The sequence below is a fragment of the Entelurus aequoreus genome, linkage group LG01 (assembly GCF_033978785.1).
Source record: "Entelurus aequoreus isolate RoL-2023_Sb linkage group LG01, RoL_Eaeq_v1.1, whole genome shotgun sequence".
Taxonomy (NCBI): domain Eukaryota; kingdom Metazoa; phylum Chordata; class Actinopteri; order Syngnathiformes; family Syngnathidae; genus Entelurus; species Entelurus aequoreus.
The window spans coordinates 2664401-2687685 of NC_084731.1; the positions used below are offsets into that span (position 1 = coordinate 2664401).

Genomic DNA, 23285 nt, shown 5'->3' on the forward strand with positions numbered 1-23285 from the left:
TCATGATGGTATGCTTACATCACACTCAAAGCGCACGCCTAAATTTTATGGATTCCTTTTGGTAAACGCCGGAGTGAGAAGAGGTTTTAAAATAATTACCGCATGCACGGCCATCCCGCCGGTTTCCGGTAAACGCAGGTGTGACAGGAGGTTTTAAATTAATTAACGCCCCTGCGGCTATTCAAGGAAATACGGTAAACAGGCTCACACTTCTACCTGAGTGCGTTAGACGGGGCTCACCTTGAAGGGGCGGTCGATGTGGTAGTCAGTGGTTATGTAGGAGTTCTGTCTGGTCTCCCTCAGTTGCTGCGGCGGCGGCGGCTTCACGTAGATGATGTACGCCCGCAGGTCATGTGTTCTCACCGCCTGAATGGCCTGAAGACACGTGTGAGGTGCTTTCCCAATGACCATTTCCTACAAGTAACCATCATTTTGTAAAGTACGTCTATCTACAAACCCCCAGAAGCAGTGAAGTTGTCACGTTGTGTAAATAGTCAATAACAAGAGAATACAACAAATCCTTTCCAACTTATATTCAATTGAATAGACTGCAAAGACAAGATATTTAACGTTCCAACTGGAAAACTTTGTTCTTTTTTGCAAATATTAGCTCATTTGGAAGTTGATGCCTGCAACATGTTTCAAAAAAGCTGGCACAAGTGGCAAAAAATACTGAGGAAGTTGAGGAATGCTCTTATTTGGAACATCCCACAGGTGAACAGGCTAATTGGGAACGGGTGGGTGCCATGATTGGGTATAAAGGCAGCTTCCATGAAATGCTCAGTCATTCACAAACAAGGACGGGGGCGAGGGTCACCACTTTGTCAACAAATGCCTGAGCTAATTGTTGAAGGACAACATTTCTCAACAAGGAATTTAGGGATTTCACCATCTACGCTCCGTAATATCATCAAAAGGTTCAGAGAATCTGGAGAAATCACTGCAGGTAAGCCATGATACTACAGACCTTCCATCCCTCAGGCGGTACTCCATCAAAAAGCGACATCAGTGTGTAAGGGATATCACCACATGGGCTCAGGAACACTTCAGAAAACCCACTGTCAGTAACTACAGTTGGTCGCTACATCTGTAAGTGCAAGTTAAAACTCTACTATGCCAAAGCCAAAGCCATTTATCAACAACACCCAGAAACGCTGCCGGCTTCGCTGGGCCAGAGCTCATCTAAGATGGACTGATGCAAAGTGGAAAAGTGTTCTGTGGTCTGACGAGTCCACATTTCAAATTGTTTTTGGAAACTGTGGACGTCGTGTCCTCCGGACCAAAGAGGAAAAGAACCATCCGGATTGTTCTAGGGTGAAAGTGTAAAAGGCAGCATGTGTGATGGTATGGGGGTGTATTAGTGCCCAAGACATGGGTAACTTACACATCTGTGAAGGCACCATTAATGCTGAAAGGTACATACAGCTTTTGGAGTAACATACGTTGCCATCCAAGCGATGTTATCACGGACGCCCCTGCTTATTTCAGCAAGACAATGCCAAGACACGTGTTACATCAACGTGGCTTCATAGTAAAAGAGTGCTGGTACTAGACTGGCCTGCCTGTAGTCCAGACATTGAAAATGTGTGAAGGCTAAAGTATGAGAAGGGAGACTGTTGGACAACTTAAGCTGTACATCAAGCAAGAATTGGAAAGAATTCAACCTGAAATGGTTCAAAAATGTGTCTCCTCAGTTCCCAAACCTTCACTGAGTGTTGTTAAAAGGAAAGGCCATGTAACACACTGGTAAAAATGCCCCTGTGACAACTTTTTTGCAATGTTTTGCTGCCATTAAATTCTAAGTTCATGATTATTTGCAAAAAATAACAAAGTTTCTCAGTGTGAACATGAAATATCTTGTCTTTGCAGTCTATTCAATTGAATATAAGTTGAAAAGGATTTGTTGTATTCTATTGTTATTTACCATTTACACAATGTGACAACTTCACTGCTTCTGGGTTCTGTACTCACATTTGGTTCAATGTCAATCACACAGATCTTCCCGCTGTTTAAAACTTCCTTCACTGCTTCCCTGCTCGTGCCGTATAGATTGCCTTTATACCCGCCGTACTCCAGGAACCTGCACGTCATTGTGGGCGACAACAACAACACTTGCTGTCAAAATGAGTTGCCGCCACCGCTTGATGGATTGTCGGCGCATTTAACATAGGAGTATTATTATGGTGTGTGTATAAGGTAAGACATATTATCTGCCGTTTTGTTTCGCAATATTATGCAAAAGCGACATTTCTTACCTTCTGGTACCTGCTGATCTGTATTTGGGATCTGCATAAATCCTGAAAAATTGCACGCGTCCGCCTTTGTAGTCGGTAAGCTTCTTCTTTGTCTCTATCTTCTTGTTATGTGACATTCATCCTCCACTGTTGCCATTTCTAATATAAAGTAGTGTAAAGTTCTTACTTATATCTGTCAGTAAACTCACCATGAAAGCACTAAAACATACCGGTGTAGCGACTTTACATTATTCACCCAAGGAACTTTAGTTATTAGAGAGTTTCGGTCGGACGGTTTTTCACTGGACACATTTCGGGTGTTGTTGTTGCACTAGTGAGCCACGGATGAGGAGATGCTTGCTCCGTTGTTGATTGAAGTAAAGTGTGAATGTCATTAAAACAGTTAGCGCCATCTTTTGACACTTCCTCCACTCCCGTCCTTGCACGCTACACCGCAACAACAAAGATGACGGGGCGAAGACGCTGTCCAAGTGGAGGCACGTAAATAAGAGCGCCCACAAAACGGTGCATCCTGAAGCGACTGTCAGAAAGCGACTTGAAGATGATGTGTAAAACATCATCTATGCCACATTTTGAGCAAAGAACCAGCATCACATGTTATGTAGTGCAGTGTTTTTCAACCTTTTTTGAGCCAAGGCACAAAATGCGGAGGCACACCACCAGCAGAAATCATTAAAAAACGAAACTCAGTTGAAAGTAAAAAGTCGTTGTCGCAATTGTTGGATATGACTTTAAAGCATAACCAAGCATGCATCACTATAGCTCTTGTCTCAAAGTAGGTGTACTGTCACCACCTGTCACATCACACCCTGACTTATTTGGACTGTTTTGCTGTTTTCCTGTTTGTAGTGTTTTACTTCTTGTCTTGCGCTCCTATTTTGGTGGTGTTTTCTCTTTTTTTAGTATTTTCCTGCAGCAGTTTCATGTCTTCCTTTGAGTGATATTTCCCGCATCTACTTTGTTTTAGCAATCCAGAATATTTCAGTTGTTTTTATCCTTCTTTGTGGGGACATTCTTGACCGTCATGTCATGTTCGGATGTACATTGTGGACGCCGTCTTTGCTGCACAGTAAGTCTTTGCTGTCGTCCAGCATTCTGTTTTTGTTTACTTTGTAGCCAGTTCAGTTTCAGTTTCGTTCTGCATAGCCTTCCCTAAGCTTCAATGCCTTTTCTTAGGGGCACTCACCTTTTGTTTATTTTTGGTTTAAGCATTAGACATAATTTTACCTGCACACTGCCTCCCGCTGTTTCCGACATCTACAAAGCAATTAGCTACCGGCTGCCACCTACTGATATGGAAGAGTATTACACGGTTACTCTCTAGACAGCACCGACACTCAACAACAACACATCATTTGCAGACTATAATTACTGCTTTGCAAAAAATATTTTGAACCCAAATAGGTGAAATTAGATCTCCCACGGCACACCAGACTGTATCTCGCGGAAAACACTAATGTAGACCACCAGGAAGTGTTTTTAATTTAAAAAAACTAATATGAGTCCTATAATGCGCCTTATAATCCGGTGTGCCTTATATATGAAAAAAGATCGAAAATAGACCATTCATGGGGAGTGCGCCTTATAATCCGGTGCGCCCTATGGTCCGTAAAATACGTTATATTATTAATATTGTCAGGGTGACTCCCCTGCAAAAGCCACATCAATTCAGTTGTTTTAGCACTGACGATCTCGGCATGGTTTACACTTTGTCTTGTTCTCCATAGCGTAGCCTGGGGGTCTTCAAAACCCTCCTTAAGACCTACCTCTTCTCGCTGGCCTTTGACCCGAGCTGAGTCCGCCCACTAGGCCACCATTTCTAGTCCCCCCCCCCTCCCACCCCTTCGCTTTAGTTGTATTTTTCAATTTGTCGCACTTTTATTATTATTATTTTTATTCTGCAAATGTTTAAACTTTTTATTCGACCCCTTTTACCGTATTGCATTTGCACTATCTTGTTTAGCACATTCATTGTTTATATCCTTTTTTTTTTTTTTTGTTTGCTCCATGCTTTTTTTTTAACCTGTAAAGCACTTTGGTTCAATCTAAAAAGTTGTTGAAAATGTGCTATATAAATAAAGTTGACTTGACTTGACTTGATAGCGTGAAAGGTGATATGTGTCCATACTGTGCATGTACTCTTCTCTTTTTCTCAGGCATACTGCAGCAAATGGTATTGTTTTTGCAGTAGGATATCCACCAATTCTACCTTACCTTTGGCTTACCTACGAGCATACCTCTATATTTCTAGTTATTAACAGGGCGAAATGAGAAGGTCACACCTGTTTTTGTACACCATGTTGTCAAATTCCTCTCGGCTGGTGAAGTGATATTCTCTGCCCAACTCCTCGTATCCTTTGGGTGCTCTTGTTGTGTCTGAGAGAGAAGAAGAGACATGTTTGCCGTTTGAGTTCGTCTTTGAGTCACGCTAATCAAGAGCTACGTCACATACGAGGTATTGCGCCTTGGAATGTGTTGGGATTCATTTCAATCAGGCACCTGCGCAGTTCATTGACTCCCACACCTGATGGACCTGCAGCAGACGGACAAAAGTGTATTCTCCAAAGGTATGTACACTACCGTTCAAAAGTTTGGGGTCACCCAAACAATTTTGTGGAATAGCCTTCATTTCTAAGAACAAGAATAGACTGTCGAGTTTCAGATGAAAGTTTTCTTTTTCTGGCCATTTTGAGTGTTTAGTTGACCCCACAAATGTGATGCTCCAGAAACTCAATGTGCTCAAAGGAAGGTCAGTTTTGTAGCTTCTGTAACGAGCTAAAGTGTTTTCAGATGTGTGAACATGATTGCACAAGGGTTTTCTAATCATCAATTAGCCTTCTGAGCCAATGAGCAAACACATTGTACCTTTAGAATACTGGAGTGATAGTTGCTGGAAATGGGCCTCTATACACCTATGTAGATATTGCACCAAAAACCAGACATTTGCAGCTAGAATAGTCATTTACCACATTAGCAATGTATAGAGTGTATTTCTTTAAAGTTAAGACTAGTTTAAAGTTATCTTCATTGAAAAGTACAGTGCTTTTCCTTCAAAAATAAGGACATTCCAATGTGACCCCAAACTTTTGAACGGTAGTGTAGGTAATGTTGGAAGCAGATCAGAATCATATCCATATTTAAGTGTTACTTCTTTCTAAACTCCTATAGTCATATAAAGAATAGCTAGTATTCTTCCTTCTTTAGTGTCTCATAGTAAGGTGTTGGCCTTCTAGATTGGAATGTGTCAGAGTAGAGATAACTCGGAGTAGTCTAAACAAAGCGAGTGGGGGCGAGGGACAGAGGGAAGATCACGGGACTTCCGGGGGTTTGAGGGGAGACCGATCTGGACCGGGCTGGGGAACGCTGGTGTGCTGGATTGGTCTCAGTTTGTCCTCTAAGCTTGGAGAATAAACCACAAAATACCAACTGCTGCCTGTTGATTGAATATAAACATCAGCTTATTGCCATAAAAAGAATCTGGGAGAGACTAGCAATTTGAATTCCCCATTGGAGGAATGCTGGTCAACGCAACAGTAAGAAGGAATAATATGTACCTAGGAGGGCGATGAGACGGTGCACATCATTTCTGCTGCGCTGGTAGCGCACCACCTCTTCATAGGTGCAGATGAGGGCGCTGTTGCAGCTATTAGGACAGTGGGCGGGGCAGGACGTTAGGGCGGTGCTGCGCCGCCTGCGACAGAGACGCAAGCTGTGCCTGAATCCAGCTGAGAAAAAAAACATGTTAAGCTATCTACACCTTGTAAATAATAATGTTTCAGTCCACGTGAGAGTTTGAAGACACACCTAAGTACACGCCCACAAAGTTGCTGCTTAAGTCATCACCCTCTGAATTGATAGGAAAACAAACGGGAGACAAAAAACACAAATCATTCCCTTCAGTATACTCCAATAATAGAAGTAAGTGTATACTGTGTACTTAGTCTGTGAGTGCGCACACTTTGATAGTACAGTGTAGGGATGATACTCGAAACCGGTTTTCCCGGTTGTTTGATAAGAAAAGAACCGAGTCCTCGGACTCGAATCCCTTTTTGAGAACCGGTACCCGTTATCGAGACCACTATAGTAAAGGAAAAGAGTTGATTCTTTATTCGGATCCCGTCCCGACCAGAAATGCTCCGTGGGACATCACAAGAAATGACGTCGCGTAGCTCAGTCATTAGGCGCAGATAGCGAAAGCAGGAAAACAATGGACGGGAAAAAGCGCTCCAAGGTGTAATAAAGTTCAAAACAAAAGCTATAATCCATCGAATAACTTTACTGAGAGATTTGAGCAGGGTAAAACACATGAAGAACACTTTTACGACCAACCGGAAACATAGCAACCAGGCTAGCAACGCACCTCCTTTACGGCAGCTGTCGCAACGTTCTTAAAACAACCGCAGCACATACATATATATACAACATATCTCCCTTTTTTAACTTTTGTTTTTCTTTCCTTGTAAACAAAACAAAATCACACTGTAGATGTGTTGTCTGTCTAATTATAAATAATGCAGACGAGGCGTGTTACCTGAGTTCTTGACGTTTACTTTCACAGCGTGGCAACATGCAACACTTTTCGGGGCTACCGCGCATGCTCGTAACTCCCGTTGCATGCTGGGTAGTGTAGTTGTTATATTCTCTAGCTCATAACATTTTTCCCCCATAAAGAAATAATGTTAACTCAATAAAGTGTTTTTTTTTTTTTATCTTTAACTTTTCATTTTTTAGCATTGTAACCACATTTGCAAACAACTTTTCTCTTCATATAATTTTCTTTCAATAAAGAAATAAAGTGCAAAAATGTCAAAGCATCATAACAAACAGTTATGTTCCAATAGCAGCAGAAGTGCACTTTTTGGAGAGCTGTATTATTTTCAGTTTTGTGCCCAAGGGACTGATTTTATTTAACACTATATTATTATTTATACACCTATAGTGATCACAGAGACAGCTTGTTTTTGTGTTACTGTATATATTTGTTTCTCTGAAAAATCCCACTTAATATACTTTGGGTAACAACAGTCAATATTTATTTATTTTATTTTTTTAGGTGGGTAACAGTCAATATTTATTTATTTATTGGATTTTATTTTTTTATTATATAATAAAAGTGAGCTTTTGTTAAACCAAATATTGTGTGTTTTTTTCCATATACAACAACCTATCTGGACTCGATAAGAGAATCGATAAGGAATCGGTTCGATAAGAGGATTCGATAATAGGCTCGAACTCGATAATTTCTTATCAAACATCATCCCTAGTAGTGCATTCCGTTTATATTTACATCTAACACAATTTCCCAACTCATATGGAAACGGGGTTTGTAATCCACGCGCACACAAAATGAATGTGTGTGCGAGCAGACAGGCAATGCATATCGTGTAATTTTTACGCGCAAAGATTTTGGCACCGTTTTAATTATGAATTGTCACCACTTGAGTTAGTCGCCCGCATTCCACCACATAGCCAAGATGGCGACTCGTGTGGGTGGCGAAAGTGCGATACTGCATGCTCACAGTTTCCGAGTACTGCATACTTGCCAACCTTGAGACCTCTGAATTCGGGAGATGGGGGGGGGGGGGGGGGGTTTAGGTGGGGGGGGGGGGAGGGGGGGGTTGGTGTATATTGTAGCGTCCCGGAAGAGTTAGTGCCGCAAGGGGTTCTGGGTAGAGATGTCCGATAATATCGGTCTGCCGATATTATCGGCCGATAAATGCGTTAAAATGTAATATTGGAAATTATCGGTTTTTTTATTATCAGTATCGTTTTTTTTTTGTTTTTGTTTTTTTTATTAAATCCACATAAAAAACACAAGATACACTTACAATTAGTGCACCAACCCAAAAAACCTCCCTCCCCCATTTACACTCATTCACACAAAAGGGTTGTTTCTTTCTGTTATTAATATTCTGCTTCCTACATTATATATCAATATATATCAATACAGTCTGCAAGGGATACAGTCCGTAAGCACACATGATTGTGCGTGCTGCTGCTCCACTAATAGTACTAACCTTTAACAGTTAATTTTACAAATTTTCATTAATTACTAGTTTCTATGTAACTGTTTTTATATTGTTTTACTTTCTTTTTTATTCAAGAAAATGTTTTTAATTTATTTATCTTATTTTATTTGATTCATTTTTTTAAAAAGTACCTTATCTTCACCATACCTGGTTGTCCAAATTAGGCATAATAATGTGTTAATTCCACGACTGTATATATCGGTTGATATCGGTATCGGTAATTAAAGAGTTGGACAATATCGGCATATCGGATATCGGCAAAAAGCCATTATCGGACATCCCTAGTTCTGGGTATTTGTTCTGTTGTGTTTATGTTGTGTTACGGTGCGGATGTTCTCCCGAAATGTGTTTGTCATTCTTGTTTGGTGTAGGTTCACAGTGTGCTACAGTGTTAAAGTTGTTTATACGGCCACCCTCAGTGTGACCTGTATGGCTGTTGATCAAGTATGTCTTGCATTCACTCATGTGTGTGCAAAAGCCGCATATATAATGTGACTGGGCCGCCACATGTTTGTATGGAGGAAAAGCGGACGCGACGACAGGTTGTAGAGGACGCTAAAGGCAGTGCCTTTAAGGCACGCCCCCAATATTGTTGTCCGGGTGGAAATCGGGAGAAATTCGGGAAAATGGTTGCCCCGGGAGACTTTCGGGAGGGGCACTGAAATTCGGGAGTCTCCCGGGAAAATCGTGAGGGTTGGCAAGTATGGAGTACTGACAGCGGCCTGCATGTTGCCTTACTTTATCAATGTGAATGCACATTTGCACTCAAAATGGTGCAGGTCATAATCCAGACCTGGGCAAATTAAGGCCCGGGGGCCACATGCGGCCCGTTGAGCTTTTCAATCTGGCCCGCCGGACATTCTCAAATAATTTTTTTAGATGTTTAAGATGGAAAGTGTAGCTGCCATTATGATGTACAGTCATGTTTTCTAATGACCGTACGTCTTGAACTATACTAAGTATTTCAATGGTTGGAATCTGCGCTTATGGATGATACACCAGTTACTATGGTCATGTAATTTGTTACTATGGTCATCTAATTAGTTACTATGGTAATCTAATTAGTTACTATGGTCATCTACGTCACAGCAGCTCAGACGAGGCACCAAGCAGTGTGGGCGGGAAGCGTTTCCACAGACGCGGAAGGAGATTTTTTATGACAAAGTTCTAAAGCTTAGTGATATATAGAATATAATAGAATAGAATAGAAAGTACTTTATTGATCCCTGGGGGGAATTCAGCAAATATCAGATGTATCAGATTGTAGGTGGGTTTATTTTGTAGCCTTCGCGTTCATATTTCAATGTTTGTTGCATTTTTGTCGCGTTTCACTTGATTGTAAAATATGTCGATCGAAAGGGGGTGTGACATTTATATTTTGTCAATATTCAATGTTTTATCGTTCATAGAAACATGTGAAATTCCATTACGTTTTTTAAGGCGGTCTGTCATAACGTTTTTAGCATTCAATCAGACATTATTGTGAGGTTTTGTATTAGTGTTCCTAAAATAGATATACCGATTGTTGATAATAAAGGTAAATTGTTGATAATAAAGGTAAAGTACTGGTATTGTTTATTATCAATAGCACTATTTCTATTGGTATTCATATTGCTCCATTTTTAGTGTAATAATGCTCATTGTCATTTCTGTATTTTTTTTTAAATTTTCGCTAACTGCTTATTTGCTATTACTTTTACCATCATATTTGTACATGTCGTATTTGCTGATGTTGCTCTGTTGTTGTTGTGTTTGCTGTTGTTGTTTTTGTCTCTCTGTCTAATCCCCCTCTTGTCCCCACAATTCCCCCCTCTGTCTTCAAAAAAAAAAAAAAAAAAAAAGATATACCGGCCCCCAGACACATTTTTCTCTCTAAATGTGGCCCCCGAGTCAAAATAATTGCCCAGGCCTGCTCTACTCGAAAGGTACATTTCGTCAGTCTACCCCAGGGCAGCTGTGGCTACGAAAGTAGCTTACCACCACCAGGTGTGAATTAATGATGGGTTTTTAACATGTAAAGCGACTTTGGGTACTTAGAAAAGCGCTATATAAATCCCAGGTATTATTATTATTATTATAAATCTTCTTATCATGTCTAACTTTAAAAGAGAAAAATGCAATGTTGTTGAATAAATGATCCAATGTTTAACCTCTCACCGTCTCTGAGTTCCTCTGACGTGCCGCATCAAAAAGCAGATCAAAAGAAGCAAATTATACAAAAAAAATGCTAACATAAACATATCTATATTACAAGGAAGCTAGGGCGTACAAGGCAAAGCATATTCATTAGGGATGTCCGATAATGGCTTTTTTGCCGATATCCGATATTTTCCAACTATTAATTACCGATACCGATATCAACCGATACCGATATATACAGTCGTGGAATTATCACATTATTATGCCTAATTTGGACAACCAGGTATGGTGAAGATAAGGTCCTTTTAAAAAAAATTAATTAAGTAAAATAAGATAAATAAATTAAAAACATTTTCTTGAATAAAAAAGAAAGTAAAACAATATAAAAACAGTTACATAGAAACTAGTAATTAATGAAAATGAGTAAAATTAACTGTTAAAGGTTAGTACTGTATTTTTCGGAGTATAAGTCGCTCCGGCCGAAAATGCATAATAAAGAAGGAAAACAACATTTATAAGTCGCATTTTTGGGGGGAAATTTATTTGATAAAAGCCAACAGCAAGAATAGACATTTGAAAGGCAATTTAAAATGTCTAAAGAATAGTGAACAACAGGCTGAATAAGTGTACGTTATATGAGGCATAAATAACCAACTGCTATGTTAACGTAACATATTATGGTAAGAGTCATTCAAATAACTATAACATATAGAACATGCTATACGTTTACCAAACAATCTGTCACTCCTAATCGCTAAATCCCATGAAATCTTATACGTCTAGTCTCTTACGTGAATGACATCAATAATATTATTGGATATTTTACGCTAATGTGTTAAGCATTTCACACATAAGTCGCTCCTGAGTATAAGTCGCACCCAAACTATGAAAAAAACTGCGACTTATAGTCCGAAAAATACGGTACTATTAGTGGAGCAGCAGCACGCACAATCATGTGTGCTTACGGACTGTATCCCTTGCAGACTGTATTGATATATAATGTAGGAACCAGAAATATTAATAACAGAAAAAAACAACTCTTTTGTGTGAATGAGTGTAAATGGGGGAGGGAGGTTTCTTGGGTTGGTGCACTCATTGTAAGTGTATCTTGTGTTTTTTATATTGATTTAATTAAAAATAAAAAAAATAAAAAACCGATACCGATAATTAAAAAAAACGATACCGATAATTTCCGATATTACATTTTAAAGCATTTATTGGACATCTCTAATATTCATCTAACAAAGACTTACCTACCAGATTCAAAAGCTTCCTCATCTGGCGGAGAGAGAAAACAAGTGTGGAGTTATTGAGAAATGTGTTTTTTTTACATCATGATTAAAGTCCTACTGAAAGCCACTACTAGCGACCACGCAGTCTGATAGTTTATATATCAATGATGAAATCTTAACATTGCAACACATGCCAATACGGCCGGGTTAACTTATAAAGTGACATTTTACATTTCCCGCCACACTTCCGGTTGAAAAACTCCTTTGGATATGATTTATGCACGTGACGTCACAAAATCCACGGAAGTGGTTGGACCCCATCGGACCCGATATAAAAACCTCTTGTTTTCTTCGACAAAATCCCACAGTATTCTTGACATCTGTGTTGGTGAATCTTTTGCAATTTGTTTAATGAACAATGGAGGCTGCAAAGAAGAACGTTGTAGGTGGGATCGATCGGTGTCTTAGCGGCTAAGTACAATACTTACAGCAACACAACAAGGACTACTTACTACGCCTAGCCGATGCTTGCCGCCAAACCCACGGATGAAGTCCTTCGTCGCGCCGTCGATCGCTGGAACGCAGGTGAGCACGGCTGTTGATGAGCAGATGAGGGCTGGCTGGCGTAGGTGGAGCGCTAATGTTTTTATCATAGTTCTGTGAGGTCCGGTTGCTAAGTTGCTAAATTAGCCTTAGCGTCCTTAGCAACAGCATTGTTAAGCCTTGGAATTTTTAACCGTATAGTTACATGTACATGGTTTAATAGTATTGTTGATCTTTTGTCTATCCTTCCAGTCAGGGGTTTATTTATTTTGTTTCTATCTTCATTTGAGAACGATGCTATCACGTTAGCTCAGTAGCTAAGTGTGTCGCCGATGTATTGTCGTGGAGATAAAAGTCACTGTGAATGTCCATTTCGCGTGCTCGACTCTCATTTTCAAGAGGATATAGTATCCCAGGTGGTTTAAAATACAAATCCGTGATCCACAATAGAAAAAGGAGAGAGTGTGGAATCCAATGAGCCAGCTTGTACCTAAGTTACGGTCAGAGCGAAAAAAGATTCGTCCATCCCTGCCTCTCAAGTCCTTCACTGTAATGTTCCTCATCTACGAATCTTTCATCCTCGCTCAAATTAACGGGGTAATCGTCGCTTTGTCACTCCGAATCTCTCTCGCTCCATTGTAAACAACGGGGAATGGTGAGGAATACTAGCTCCTGTGACGTCACGCTACTTCCGCTACAGGCAAGGCTTTTTTTTATCAGCGAGCAAAAGTTGCAAACTTTATCGTCGATTTTCTCTACTAAATCCTTTCAGCAAAAATATGGCAATATCGCGAAATGATCAAGTATGACACATAGAATGGATCTGCTATTCCCGTTTAAATAAAAAAATGTCATTTCAGTAGGCCTTTAAGCTCTGGGAGAAGAGTTACCTGCTTCGACACAATTCTCATCAATGGCGTTTAGGTCCTCCTCTGTGGGAAGGAAATTGAAATGAACAAATTCAGTCCATGTGAAAAGCCCCCTGAGGTAAAAGGTGAAATGAGCCGTACCTTCCTCCACAGTGCTCACTTCAGCAAGCGACAAAGAGAGACGTGCATTTAATATGTGGGCACATGAAATGAAAGTGCTACTGATTGAGCTCACGTGTGTGTATGCAGGCGTGCGCTTGGTAAGGCTGAGACCACAGGAAGTCTCTTTGCTTCCTGCAACATCCACGTGAAAGTCACAATGACTTCATTTACTGGTGTTGGCGGCACAGAGCTCAACTGACCGTTTCAGCAAGTTGCTGGAGGGAATAAGGCCCGCGCAGGCGGTGCTGTTGGGCAGTTTATTAGCCTGCCACCAGAGGGCGTCGGTCTGGTCTACGATCTCCAGGATGTCACCTTTCTTGAAGCGCATGCCAGCGTCTGCACAGGGGATGGTGGGGTCCTGCTGCGGGCTGTAGTCCACCATAGCTCGCACGTGCAGCTGATGCGTGACCAGATGAGTCAGGAGGATAACGAGAGTAGGAAAAGAGCACGACTTACCATGGTGTGGTTGTGAATCGGCCTGTCGGTGATGGGAACCACTTTGAACATGATGGTGCCGTGCGCTCCCGCCTGCTGGTGGGAGTCACAAGAATTAAGAAGCTCATCCTCAAAGTGATGTTGGTACCGGTGATACAGTACTAATATCACTGTTAACCATACAGCTAGTTTTACACACATTGTTTTGTCATCGCTCAATTGTTTCTCCTTCACAATCCGACCGATCAATGCTCAATACACGAAAGTGCACTAAGAGCACTTCTGTTGTGAACTGGCATTAAACACTCTAAATCAATTGTTTACATTCCTTAAAGGCAACAACATACCACAAGTTGAATGACTTGTTCTGGCTCCAAGCCATCCACTGGAAACCCATTCACCTCTATGATCCGGTCTCCCGAGTGGAGCAGACCTGCCGGCAAAAATCAATAATTAATAGGGGTGTAACGGTACACAAAAATTTCGGTTCGGTACGTGCCTCGGTTTAGAGGTCACGGTTCGGTTCATTTTCGTTACAGTAAGAAAACAACAAAATATAAATTTTGGGGCTATTTACTAACCAAATTTGCAAAATCTTCAACCAAAAATATTTTTCTTAGTGGAATATTGGATGTGAAGTAATGGGAACCTTGGATAGGTCAATAATTCATAATAACATTGATTTTGATTCATTATTATGTTTTGAGCAATGACAGTTTGAAAGAAAAAAAAAACAGCTTTGTTTTATTAGTCAACATTGCAACTTTTTCTAAATTACATTTAACCTTCAAGCTTTTTTATTTCACTTTTGTTATATTTTTGTTTATTTTAATAGTATTTTTAGAATGTGCCGTGGGCCTTTAAAACATTAGCTGTGGGCCGCATATGGCCTCCGGGGCACACTTTTGACACCCCTGCTATAGATAATAAAAAATTAAATGTGATAAATCTATGGATAAAAAGCAGAGCCTGGCGCGTTTATCATAACTCTCTCTCTCTCTCTCTGTCTCTGCCCCTCCCTCACCAATGCTGCTGCGCACAATTTGTTTTGTTTTTAACCCCTTCTTAACCCTGAACGTACATTGAAAATACACGCAATCCTAACTCAAAATGCCGGACATTTGAGGCATTTAAGAAGCTCCGCCCTGACAGCTCCGCAAAAGAGGACATGTCCGGTGAAAAGAGGACGTATGGTCAGTCTATCGTAGCCCGTTAGCTGCTAGCATGCCGTGTGTTGTGCCTCGGTGTGCATTGTTTACACAACGTGTGGTACGCTACTTAATATGTCCGTGTGGAAACTCGTTCGGTACACCTCCGAACCGAACCGGAACCCCTGTACCGAAACGGTTCAATACAAATACACGTACCGTTACACCCCTAATAATTAGTAAAACCTTTCACCTGCATGAAAAACATGAAAAACTCACCACTGCGGTCGGCCAGACCTCCGTGAATCACCCGAGCCACAAAAATCTCCCCAGTGATGTCATTTCTCTTTATCGTTGCCCCCTAAGACAGAAAGGGGTGATTAGAGGTGTGATGGAGGCACAATGGCAGGTCTGATGCAGGACTGCAGACTGACTGCAAGGGAATGGAAGGAAATAAATATGAATGAACATCAAGCAGAGCGGAAGTGGAAATGCAGGAAACTGTCATTAATGGTGGAGATGGACACGGAGAATGAAATAGACATAAATATCCAACTAACACAAAGAGGTGGGCTTTTTTGCTCTCATGTCTTCCTCCCTTTTTTCCGCTGGTCAAAGCGACTTCCTCTCACAGCGTTAGAAGCTTCTTGGGGCTCCCCCAATATGCCGTTATTCAAAGGATGTGACGTAGGAGGTTTCTTGGGTTTGGAGCAGGGCGAGCCACGGCAGGCACCAGACAGACAGTTGGTGGCCCTGGAGGTGGAGGGCTGATCCGGGCAGCTGCTGAGGGAGCTGGAGGAGGACGATACAACCGAAGGCCTTGACGTCCCATACTGCTTAGCACCTTTTTCTAGCCGCGCATTACTCTCCGTCCTACTGGCAGCGAGGAGCATCTGCAGCCGATCGACCACCTGGTTGAAGAGGACTAAAGCCTGGGAATTGTCCTGGACACTTTCAGACATGCGGTCTGTTGCAGCCGCCATCTTCTCTCCGAGGAGCTTGATGTCTTTGGTGCTGCTTTCCATGGAGCTGGCTGCTAGCTGCACAGTGCTACGCAGCTCATCCAGACTCTCCTGCTTGGCCAGCTCCACAGGGGGTAACCGGGGGATCTTTACGAGGCGCTGGGGGCAAACAGGACTAGGGGGCGCAGTGTGGATTCGCGGGCTTTGGCTTCTAAGCTTTGGGGGCAGACTTGACTGTAGGTAGTGGTCCACGTTGGAGTAGCAGGGCAGAGATAGGCCGGGTGGGGACACAGCCCACCGCTCGGACAAGTTGGGGGCCTGAACGGGCAATGAAGTCGCCTCATCTTCATCTCTGCCATCTATTTCTTCAATGAAGTTGTCTCCAAAAAGAAAAGACCTCTGTTATTCACCATTGAAAAATGGATGGCCAGTGAATGCAAGAGATGGAAGATGAAAGATGGGGTTGATGATAGACGCTGGTCAGATCTTTTCTTACCAATCAGAACTGAGTTGTAGACTGAAGGAGCAGAGTGGTTGACATTTTTCTGCCAGAGGAGATTTGTGTAACAAAGTCTACATGGGCTCATTGCTTTGCTATTGCTACTCGTGGCTGTGCAGCAAGGCGGGCGGCGTGGCCAAACAGCTTGGGGACAGAGCGTCTCTGGTGGCGGGTAGCTGCCTCTGCGCACCCGACACCCTGATGGACACTTCTCATGCGGGCTCCACCCAAGTGCTCCCTCTAAGTGAAGCCTCTGGCGCGTCAGACGCCTCAGGGTGTCCCAGCGGCTGCTGATCTCCGCTCTGGGACTGTTTGACACGGCAGGCGGTTGTGAACAAGCTCTCAGATGGTCGCAAAGCTGTTAGACAACAGGGGAACATAATGGAGGAAAGAAACATTTAAAACTTGCAGAAATCTTCTAGGGCCGATCATTTTAACCTCCAAACACCAACCTGCAGTGTGAGTGCGATTAGAATTTAGTATATTTCAGTTTTGCTTTTAATAACTGAAGAACACGTAGCACTCAAGGAACTCTTACTCCCAGAAGTTGGTAGGTACACAGAACAGCCAGCCTAGTGCTGTGCTAATGTGGTGTTGATCCATACCTGCTTTTTTATGATGCGTTGGGAGGCAAATGGGCAGAAACCTAATATGAGGCTTCCCGGCCTGCCACTACTAGGCTCTCCTGCCTTATTACTGTCCAAGCAAACTCAGCAGTTAAAGTGCACTGTACTTAGTCTTGAGTACACAGGAAAAATACCGGCTAGAAACTAGACAAGGCAGTGGCGAGTATTTTATCTCTGACTTGGTGCGCAAACAAGCTAAAGAGTGTCTAAGTTCCCTCAGCTGTCAAGACAATTAACTATAAACTATATCAACTGCAGAAACATTTCTACACCATGACTTTATTTAAGGCAGGGGTGTCTGAACTTTTTCCACCGAGGGCTGAACATTTAAAAATCATATTTTTAATTCTTAAAAACATTATAATACCTTTAGGGCTGCCCTCAATTTTGGTCCTGGGGACCCAGAAAAATAAGTCAAATAATATCATTTTCTTTCAACATTTTTTTTCTTCTTCTTACTTTTAAAGCTCAAATCTCTAAATCAACTTCAAATTTATAAGTCGACTAAAAGTTTTTATTTGTTATGTTTTCTTTTGTGTGTTTTATGACATAGACTACTTTGTTTTTTTATGGCAAACACACAAAATATGCAATATTTTCCCCCAAACATATTTCAAAGTGGAATATTTGATGTGAAGTAATTGGAACTTTCAATAGGTCAGTAATTCATAACATTGATTTTGGTTTATTATTATTTTTTTGAGCACTGACAGTTTAAAAAAAAAATCAGCCAGCAAGGCATATTTGTGTTATTGGGGTCAACATTTCAACTTTGTCTTATCACATTTCACCCGTTTGCTCTTTTACTCCACTTTATGTTTTTTTTAGTACCAAGTATTTAGTACCAGGCACACTCCACTCTGCGTCAACGGCACAGCAGTGGAAATCGTAAGCAGCACCAAGTTCCTGGGGGTGCAGATAACAATATGACCTGGTTCCTACACACCAGAGCTCTTGTAAAAAGAGCTCAGCAGCAACTTTTTGCGTCGGATGAAAAGAGCACAACTCCCTCCCCCCATTCTCACCACATTCTACAGAGGCACTATAGAGAGCCTACTGACCGACTGCATCTCTGTCTGGACTGGAGCCTGCAGTGCCTCAGGTCTCTGCAGAGAGTGGTGAGGACGGCGGAAAAGATCATCAGAACTCCTCTTCCTCCTATCCAGGAAATCGCAAAAAGCCGCTGCCTGACCAGGACTCAGAAGATATGCAGAGACTCCTCCCACCCCCACCAAGGACTGTTTTCACTGCTGGACTCTAGAAAGAGGTTCTGCAGCCTCCGTACAGCTTCTTCCCTCAGGCCATCAGACTCTTGAACGCATTAAAATAATTCCCTCAATTCTCCCCCCAAAAAATGGATTAAGTGGCTGGAATATAAAGACAATGTAGAGTGTTTCCCATAAACTGCCAAGATACCTGTGCCGGTTGGGGCGTGGCTATGGGCGTGGTCACCATGACATCAATTTATCATTTATCATCGAGTAATTTGCATAATTTACTACAATGATTTGATTTTCTCTAAAAAGGCTCAAAAAATGTATACTTACTAATTAATAATAACAGTTTTGTTTTAAACGTCCATCCATCCATCCATCCATTTTACAATATAATTACAACACTTTATGTACATATTTATATACAGATTTGAACAATAAGTTATTCACTGAAATATATTTATTAATTGTGGTTCTTACAAAAAATATATATCTTATAAAATATAAAAGCTAAAATGTCTCAAAAATCTGCCCCTTTAATTAGTGCATACTAAATAATTTAACTTTAGCCTACTACTACAAGCATATTATTTACCAGCAACATAAAGTGAAACAGAGGCAGAGGTGTCCTGCCACAGTCAGTAACAAATAAACAGAAAACAGTAGTGGTGGTAGATAGACACAGAGCTTCATCAAACATCTGATCCACTGAACAAAGAGCTCCAAAAATCTTGAACTTTAGACTGCCATCAGTTTTACTCCCTACACTTAACCATGTGTTTCCTACTGCCTGCACACTTTGCACCCTTTGTTATATACACATGTTGTGTTTCTAATATAAATACATTTAATAAAGTCAAATACAAATAAGGCAACAAGAGAAGTATCCTACATTTCTCTTTTGTCAAGTAAATCTGAACAGCCGATACGGGCATCTACATCAACTATATGATTTGCCTGAGAAGCTGGACAGGACAAAAAAAAAAAAAAAAAAATTTTTTTTTTTTAATTTTTGTATTTATTTGTGGCATACGTAATTCTTTCGTGGCGGGCCGCCACAAATAAATGAATGTGTGGGAAACCCTGATATAACATACATCCATAAATGTGGATGAAAAAGTGCAATATATTTATCTGTACAGTAATCTATTTATTTATATCTGCACCTTGTTGCTCTTTTATCCTGCACTACAACCAGCCAATGCAACGAAATGTCCTTCTTATCTGTACTGTAAAGTTCAAATTTGAATGACAATAAAAGGAAGTCTAAGTCTAAGTCTAGTACCAAAATGAGGCACCAATTTTTTCTGGTCACTATTATTTGTAGTTTTGGTACCTATCCCAAGATACTCAGCCTATTGGCATAAAAAGGGTTAGTCCACTCCAAACACAGCATTATATTGTGTTTATCTTCAGTACGGAGCCAAGCTGATTCACAAATTGGCATGGATGGTAAGTATTATAAACACACACACGCTGATAAATTGCATGCATCAAACAGGATTTTTTTGACTTAGGGATTCATCCACAAAACCCAATACTGGTTTAAAATTAAAAATAAAAACTTATCTGTAGGTGTAGGAATAAGTGTTTTCTCTCAGCTTACCAGCGGTTGCTTGTTCTTGACCAGGCAGACGATCCTGGTGGCTTCCTCGTCATCAGGAACATCAGCTGGCATTGGTGGCAACACCGGCTCATAGTCTTTCTGGGCGACCGTGTCATGCGCAGAAAGCAAAGCCTGGACAACGCGTAAAATGCTTGAACAATCGGACAAATAGACCGTAAACACAGAAATGATTACAAAGGGTCCTTTTTATACGTATACGCAAAACAGTTGGCCTACCTGCAAGTGAGGCTGTCGCAAGAGTCTGTCAAGCTCCTTGGCGTCCTCAGAACAGCCAGGCAACGCCTTGATGTCGATCAGCAGCTGCGCAGGAAGGACATGGTCAGCATTAAACAAGAACAACAAATGTACCAAAGCAAACTGGAAAGAAACCTGAAAAGAGAGTCCAGAGGCGTAGTCCAGTGCTGGTTCTGGGGAGTCTCTCAGGTACCTTTGAAGACACTCGTAAACCTGTTTTAAGAGCAGGGATGTGTGGTCAAAACAAATGAAACCATGAAATAAATATGAATATTTCTCCATTAGACTGTGTTGTAAATGTTTTTTCTCCATGATTATGATCGATTTTCAACATTTACTTTCACTAAATTCCATACTTGCCAACCCTCCCGTTTTTAGCGGGAGAATCCCGATATTCAGCGCCTCTCCCGACAACCTCCCGACAAAAATTTTCTCCCGACAAACTCCCGGTATTCAGCCGGAGCTGGAGGCCACGCCCCCAAAAAAAAAAGTCTGCCGCAGCTGCGATTGGACCTGACCAGCCTCCGGGTACAAGTACTGGAGTACCAATTGCTTGCCAGGGAAGATCTTCCCCAGGAAGCAAGGATTGACCGGTTTTGGGCCATGCTAGGGAGAGTTGGAAGATTCCACACTCTCGTGCATTTGATGAAAGCACTTTTGTGCGTGCCACACTGCAATGCATCATCAGAGAGGGTGTTCAGCATGGTTAGAAAAATAGTGACAGAGAATAGAAAGAGGATGGACAATTCAACCCTTAACAAAGCATTGTACTTTCAAGTACAACAATGAGTAGATGAGTGTTGTGTGTGTGTGTGTATATGTGTAAATAAATGAACACTAAAATTCAAGTATTTCTTTTATTTATATATATAATAAAATAAAGAAATATATATATATATATATATAGCTAGAATTCACTGAAAGTCAAGTATTTTTATATATATATATATATATGAGATACTTGATTTGGTGAATTCTAGCTGTAAATATACTCTCCTCTTAACCACGCCCCTAAACACGCCCCCGCCCAACCACGCCCCCCCCCCACCACCCCCGACCAAGGGCCCCCCCTCCCACCTCCCGATATTGGAGGTCTCAAGGTTGGCAAGTATGCCAAATTCCTAGTTTGTACATTGTAGAATCTACAGCCTGCTTAATGTTTTTATTGTAAGTGTGGCATCATTTTTCTTGAAAATCGGACTCTAAAATAGAGAAGAACTGAAGCTGGACCCAGTACGCTAACTCACCACACTGGGAAAGGTGGGGGTAATCGCATGTTTCTTCAATGTTGAACCAGTGGAAGTCAGTGGGTTGTTTTTTTTTCAAATAACCTTATTTAAAACAAACTTAATACAGGAAGCCAGTGTAAACTTTCTTTTACTGCTTTGAACGAAATGAATTGAAATTGAATAAAAAGAATGAATGAATGAATGTGTCTGCCAATATGGAGCATTATATATCCAAGATCACTAACTTCTCTAAAGTGGACTTTAAAAGTCAAAACGGATGTGATCATTCAAAGTACAAAAGCCAAAAGCAGTGAAGTTGTCACGTTGTGTAAATGGTATATAAAAAGAGAATACAATGATTCGCAGATCCTTTTCAACTTATATTCAATTGAATAGACTGCAAAGACAAGATATTTCATATTCACACTGAGAAACTTCATTTTTTTTGCAAATAATAATTAACTTAGAATTTAATGGCAGCAACACATTGCAAAAAAGTTGTCACAGGGGCATTTTAACCACTGTGTTACATGGCCTTTCCTTTTAACAACTGTGGAACTGAGGAGGCCAATTTTTGAAGCTTTTCAGGTGGAGTTCTTTCCCATTCTTGCTTGATGTACAGCTTAAGTTGTTCAACAGTCTCCCTTTTCATATTTTAGCCTTCATATTGCACCAATGTCTGGACTACAGGCAGGCCAGTCTAGTACCCGCACTCTTTTACTATGAAGCCACGTTGATGTAACACGTGGCTTGGCATTGTCTTGCTGAAATAAGCAGGGGCGTCCATGGTAACGTTGCTTGGATGGCAACATATGTTGCTCTAAAACCTGTATGTACCTTTCAGCATTAATGGTGCCTTCACAGATGTGTAACTTACCCATGTCTTGGCCACTAATACACCCCCATACCATCACACATGCTGCCTTTTACACTTTGTGCCTATAACAATCCGAATGGTTCTTTTCCTCTTTGGTCCGGAGGACACGACTGATAACTCAATGGCGACAACCTTCTTCTTTTTATACGTATACTTTACTGAGGGAACACCATAACAAACCGGCCACTGCCGTTCACATAACAGACTAAACACCGGAGCCCGCGCATAGAGCAATGCATGCTGGGAATTACCGTAAATACACTAAAAGAGTGTACCATAATAATGCGCAATGCAAAAACAGAACATTTACAATCTCCCACTTTTTCTTTTTAGTTTTTTTAACACAAAAAATCAGTCTATTATTAATGTCCATAAGTATGAAAATGTAAGAACATGGTGATCAACAAAAAAACTTATACAAAAAAAAACTGTCCACAAAAGAATAGTCTCTATTCCAGTTTCCACTCTCCAACACTGAGTGCCTTTAGGAGCTGAAGTGCGGATGCACCTCGTTTTGTCAAACAGTCAGCTAGCTGCTCTCCAGTAGGTGCCCAGAGAATCTGTTGAATTATTTTACACTGAAGAAGTTCTTTGATGCCACTTATTTCAAGGCGGAGCCTTTTCTCTGTCACTGACTTAGTAGACTCGATGGCGTCTGCAAGGGAGTGGTTATCAGTGACACACACTATTGGTAAGACATGTTGTGATACATTCCCTGTGGTAAGTTCTGCATGAAGGTCAGATAAAGAAATGGCACTGTCAACAGCATCGGCAAGGGCAAGAGTTTCTCCAGCAAGAGTGCTCCGTACGACTCTTCTGATCTTTTTTGACTGCCAATACACAGGGGAGAATCTTCCTTCCTCACCCATCAGCAGAATGAGATGTCCCCCTTGAGTGCCTCCATCTGTAAGGTTTCCCAGCGAGGCGTCGCAGAACACTACTAGCTTTAGAGAACTGTCTTTTCCCAGGTTCTGAAACTTCAGTGTCACATGTTCTGATTTCAATTTTCTCACCACCTTGTTTGTGTCATGTAAAGTCTGCACAGTAGCATGTTTTATGTTAGCTGCAAGGACACATGTATCAAACATAATATCCGGTCTACTTTGTCTGGCAACCCACAGAAGTTGACCTATTTTTGATCTCAGGTCATCAATTTCACTTTCAGTCAAAAGAGCATCCCGTCTCATGGCTCTGGAGATGTCTAT

At 41.2% G+C, this 23285-nt stretch overlaps 1 protein-coding gene across 7 annotated transcripts in view; it reads right to left on the reverse strand.

Moving 5' to 3' along the window:
* The window catches only part of LOC133646939 (MAGUK p55 subfamily member 4-like), a 31956-nt gene that overhangs the window by 2578 nt on the left and 6093 nt on the right, over positions 1 to 23285 (reverse strand). For 3 of the 7 annotated variants that reach the window (XM_062042907.1, XM_062042899.1, XM_062042891.1), the window contains 18 exons: positions 20110 to 20187; positions 19957 to 20040; positions 19720 to 19851; positions 15092 to 15173; positions 14012 to 14097; positions 13686 to 13760; positions 13430 to 13626; positions 13303 to 13361; positions 13209 to 13226; positions 13089 to 13130; positions 11681 to 11701; positions 10442 to 10456; positions 6060 to 6101; positions 5810 to 5980; positions 4708 to 4788; positions 4538 to 4631; positions 1972 to 2080; positions 241 to 375 (listed from right to left, as the gene is read on the reverse strand). In XM_062042907.1, coding sequence (XP_061898891.1) covers positions 241 to 375; positions 1972 to 2080; positions 4538 to 4631; positions 4708 to 4788; positions 5810 to 5980; positions 6060 to 6101; positions 10442 to 10456; positions 11681 to 11701; positions 13089 to 13130; positions 13209 to 13226; positions 13303 to 13361; positions 13430 to 13626; positions 13686 to 13760; positions 14012 to 14097; positions 15092 to 15173; positions 19720 to 19851; positions 19957 to 20040; positions 20110 to 20187 — 1521 coding nt within the window. Of the gene's footprint in view, positions 1 to 240; positions 376 to 1971; positions 2081 to 4537; positions 4632 to 4707; positions 4789 to 5809; positions 5981 to 6059; positions 6102 to 10441; positions 10457 to 11680; positions 11702 to 13088; positions 13131 to 13208; positions 13227 to 13302; positions 13362 to 13429; positions 13627 to 13685; positions 13761 to 14011; positions 14098 to 15091; positions 15174 to 15372; positions 16155 to 16270; positions 16632 to 19719; positions 19852 to 19956; positions 20041 to 20109; positions 20188 to 23285 lie in introns of those variants that run through there. The other 4 variants (XM_062042917.1, XM_062042934.1, XM_062042925.1 and 1 more) reach the window with 4 other exon arrangements.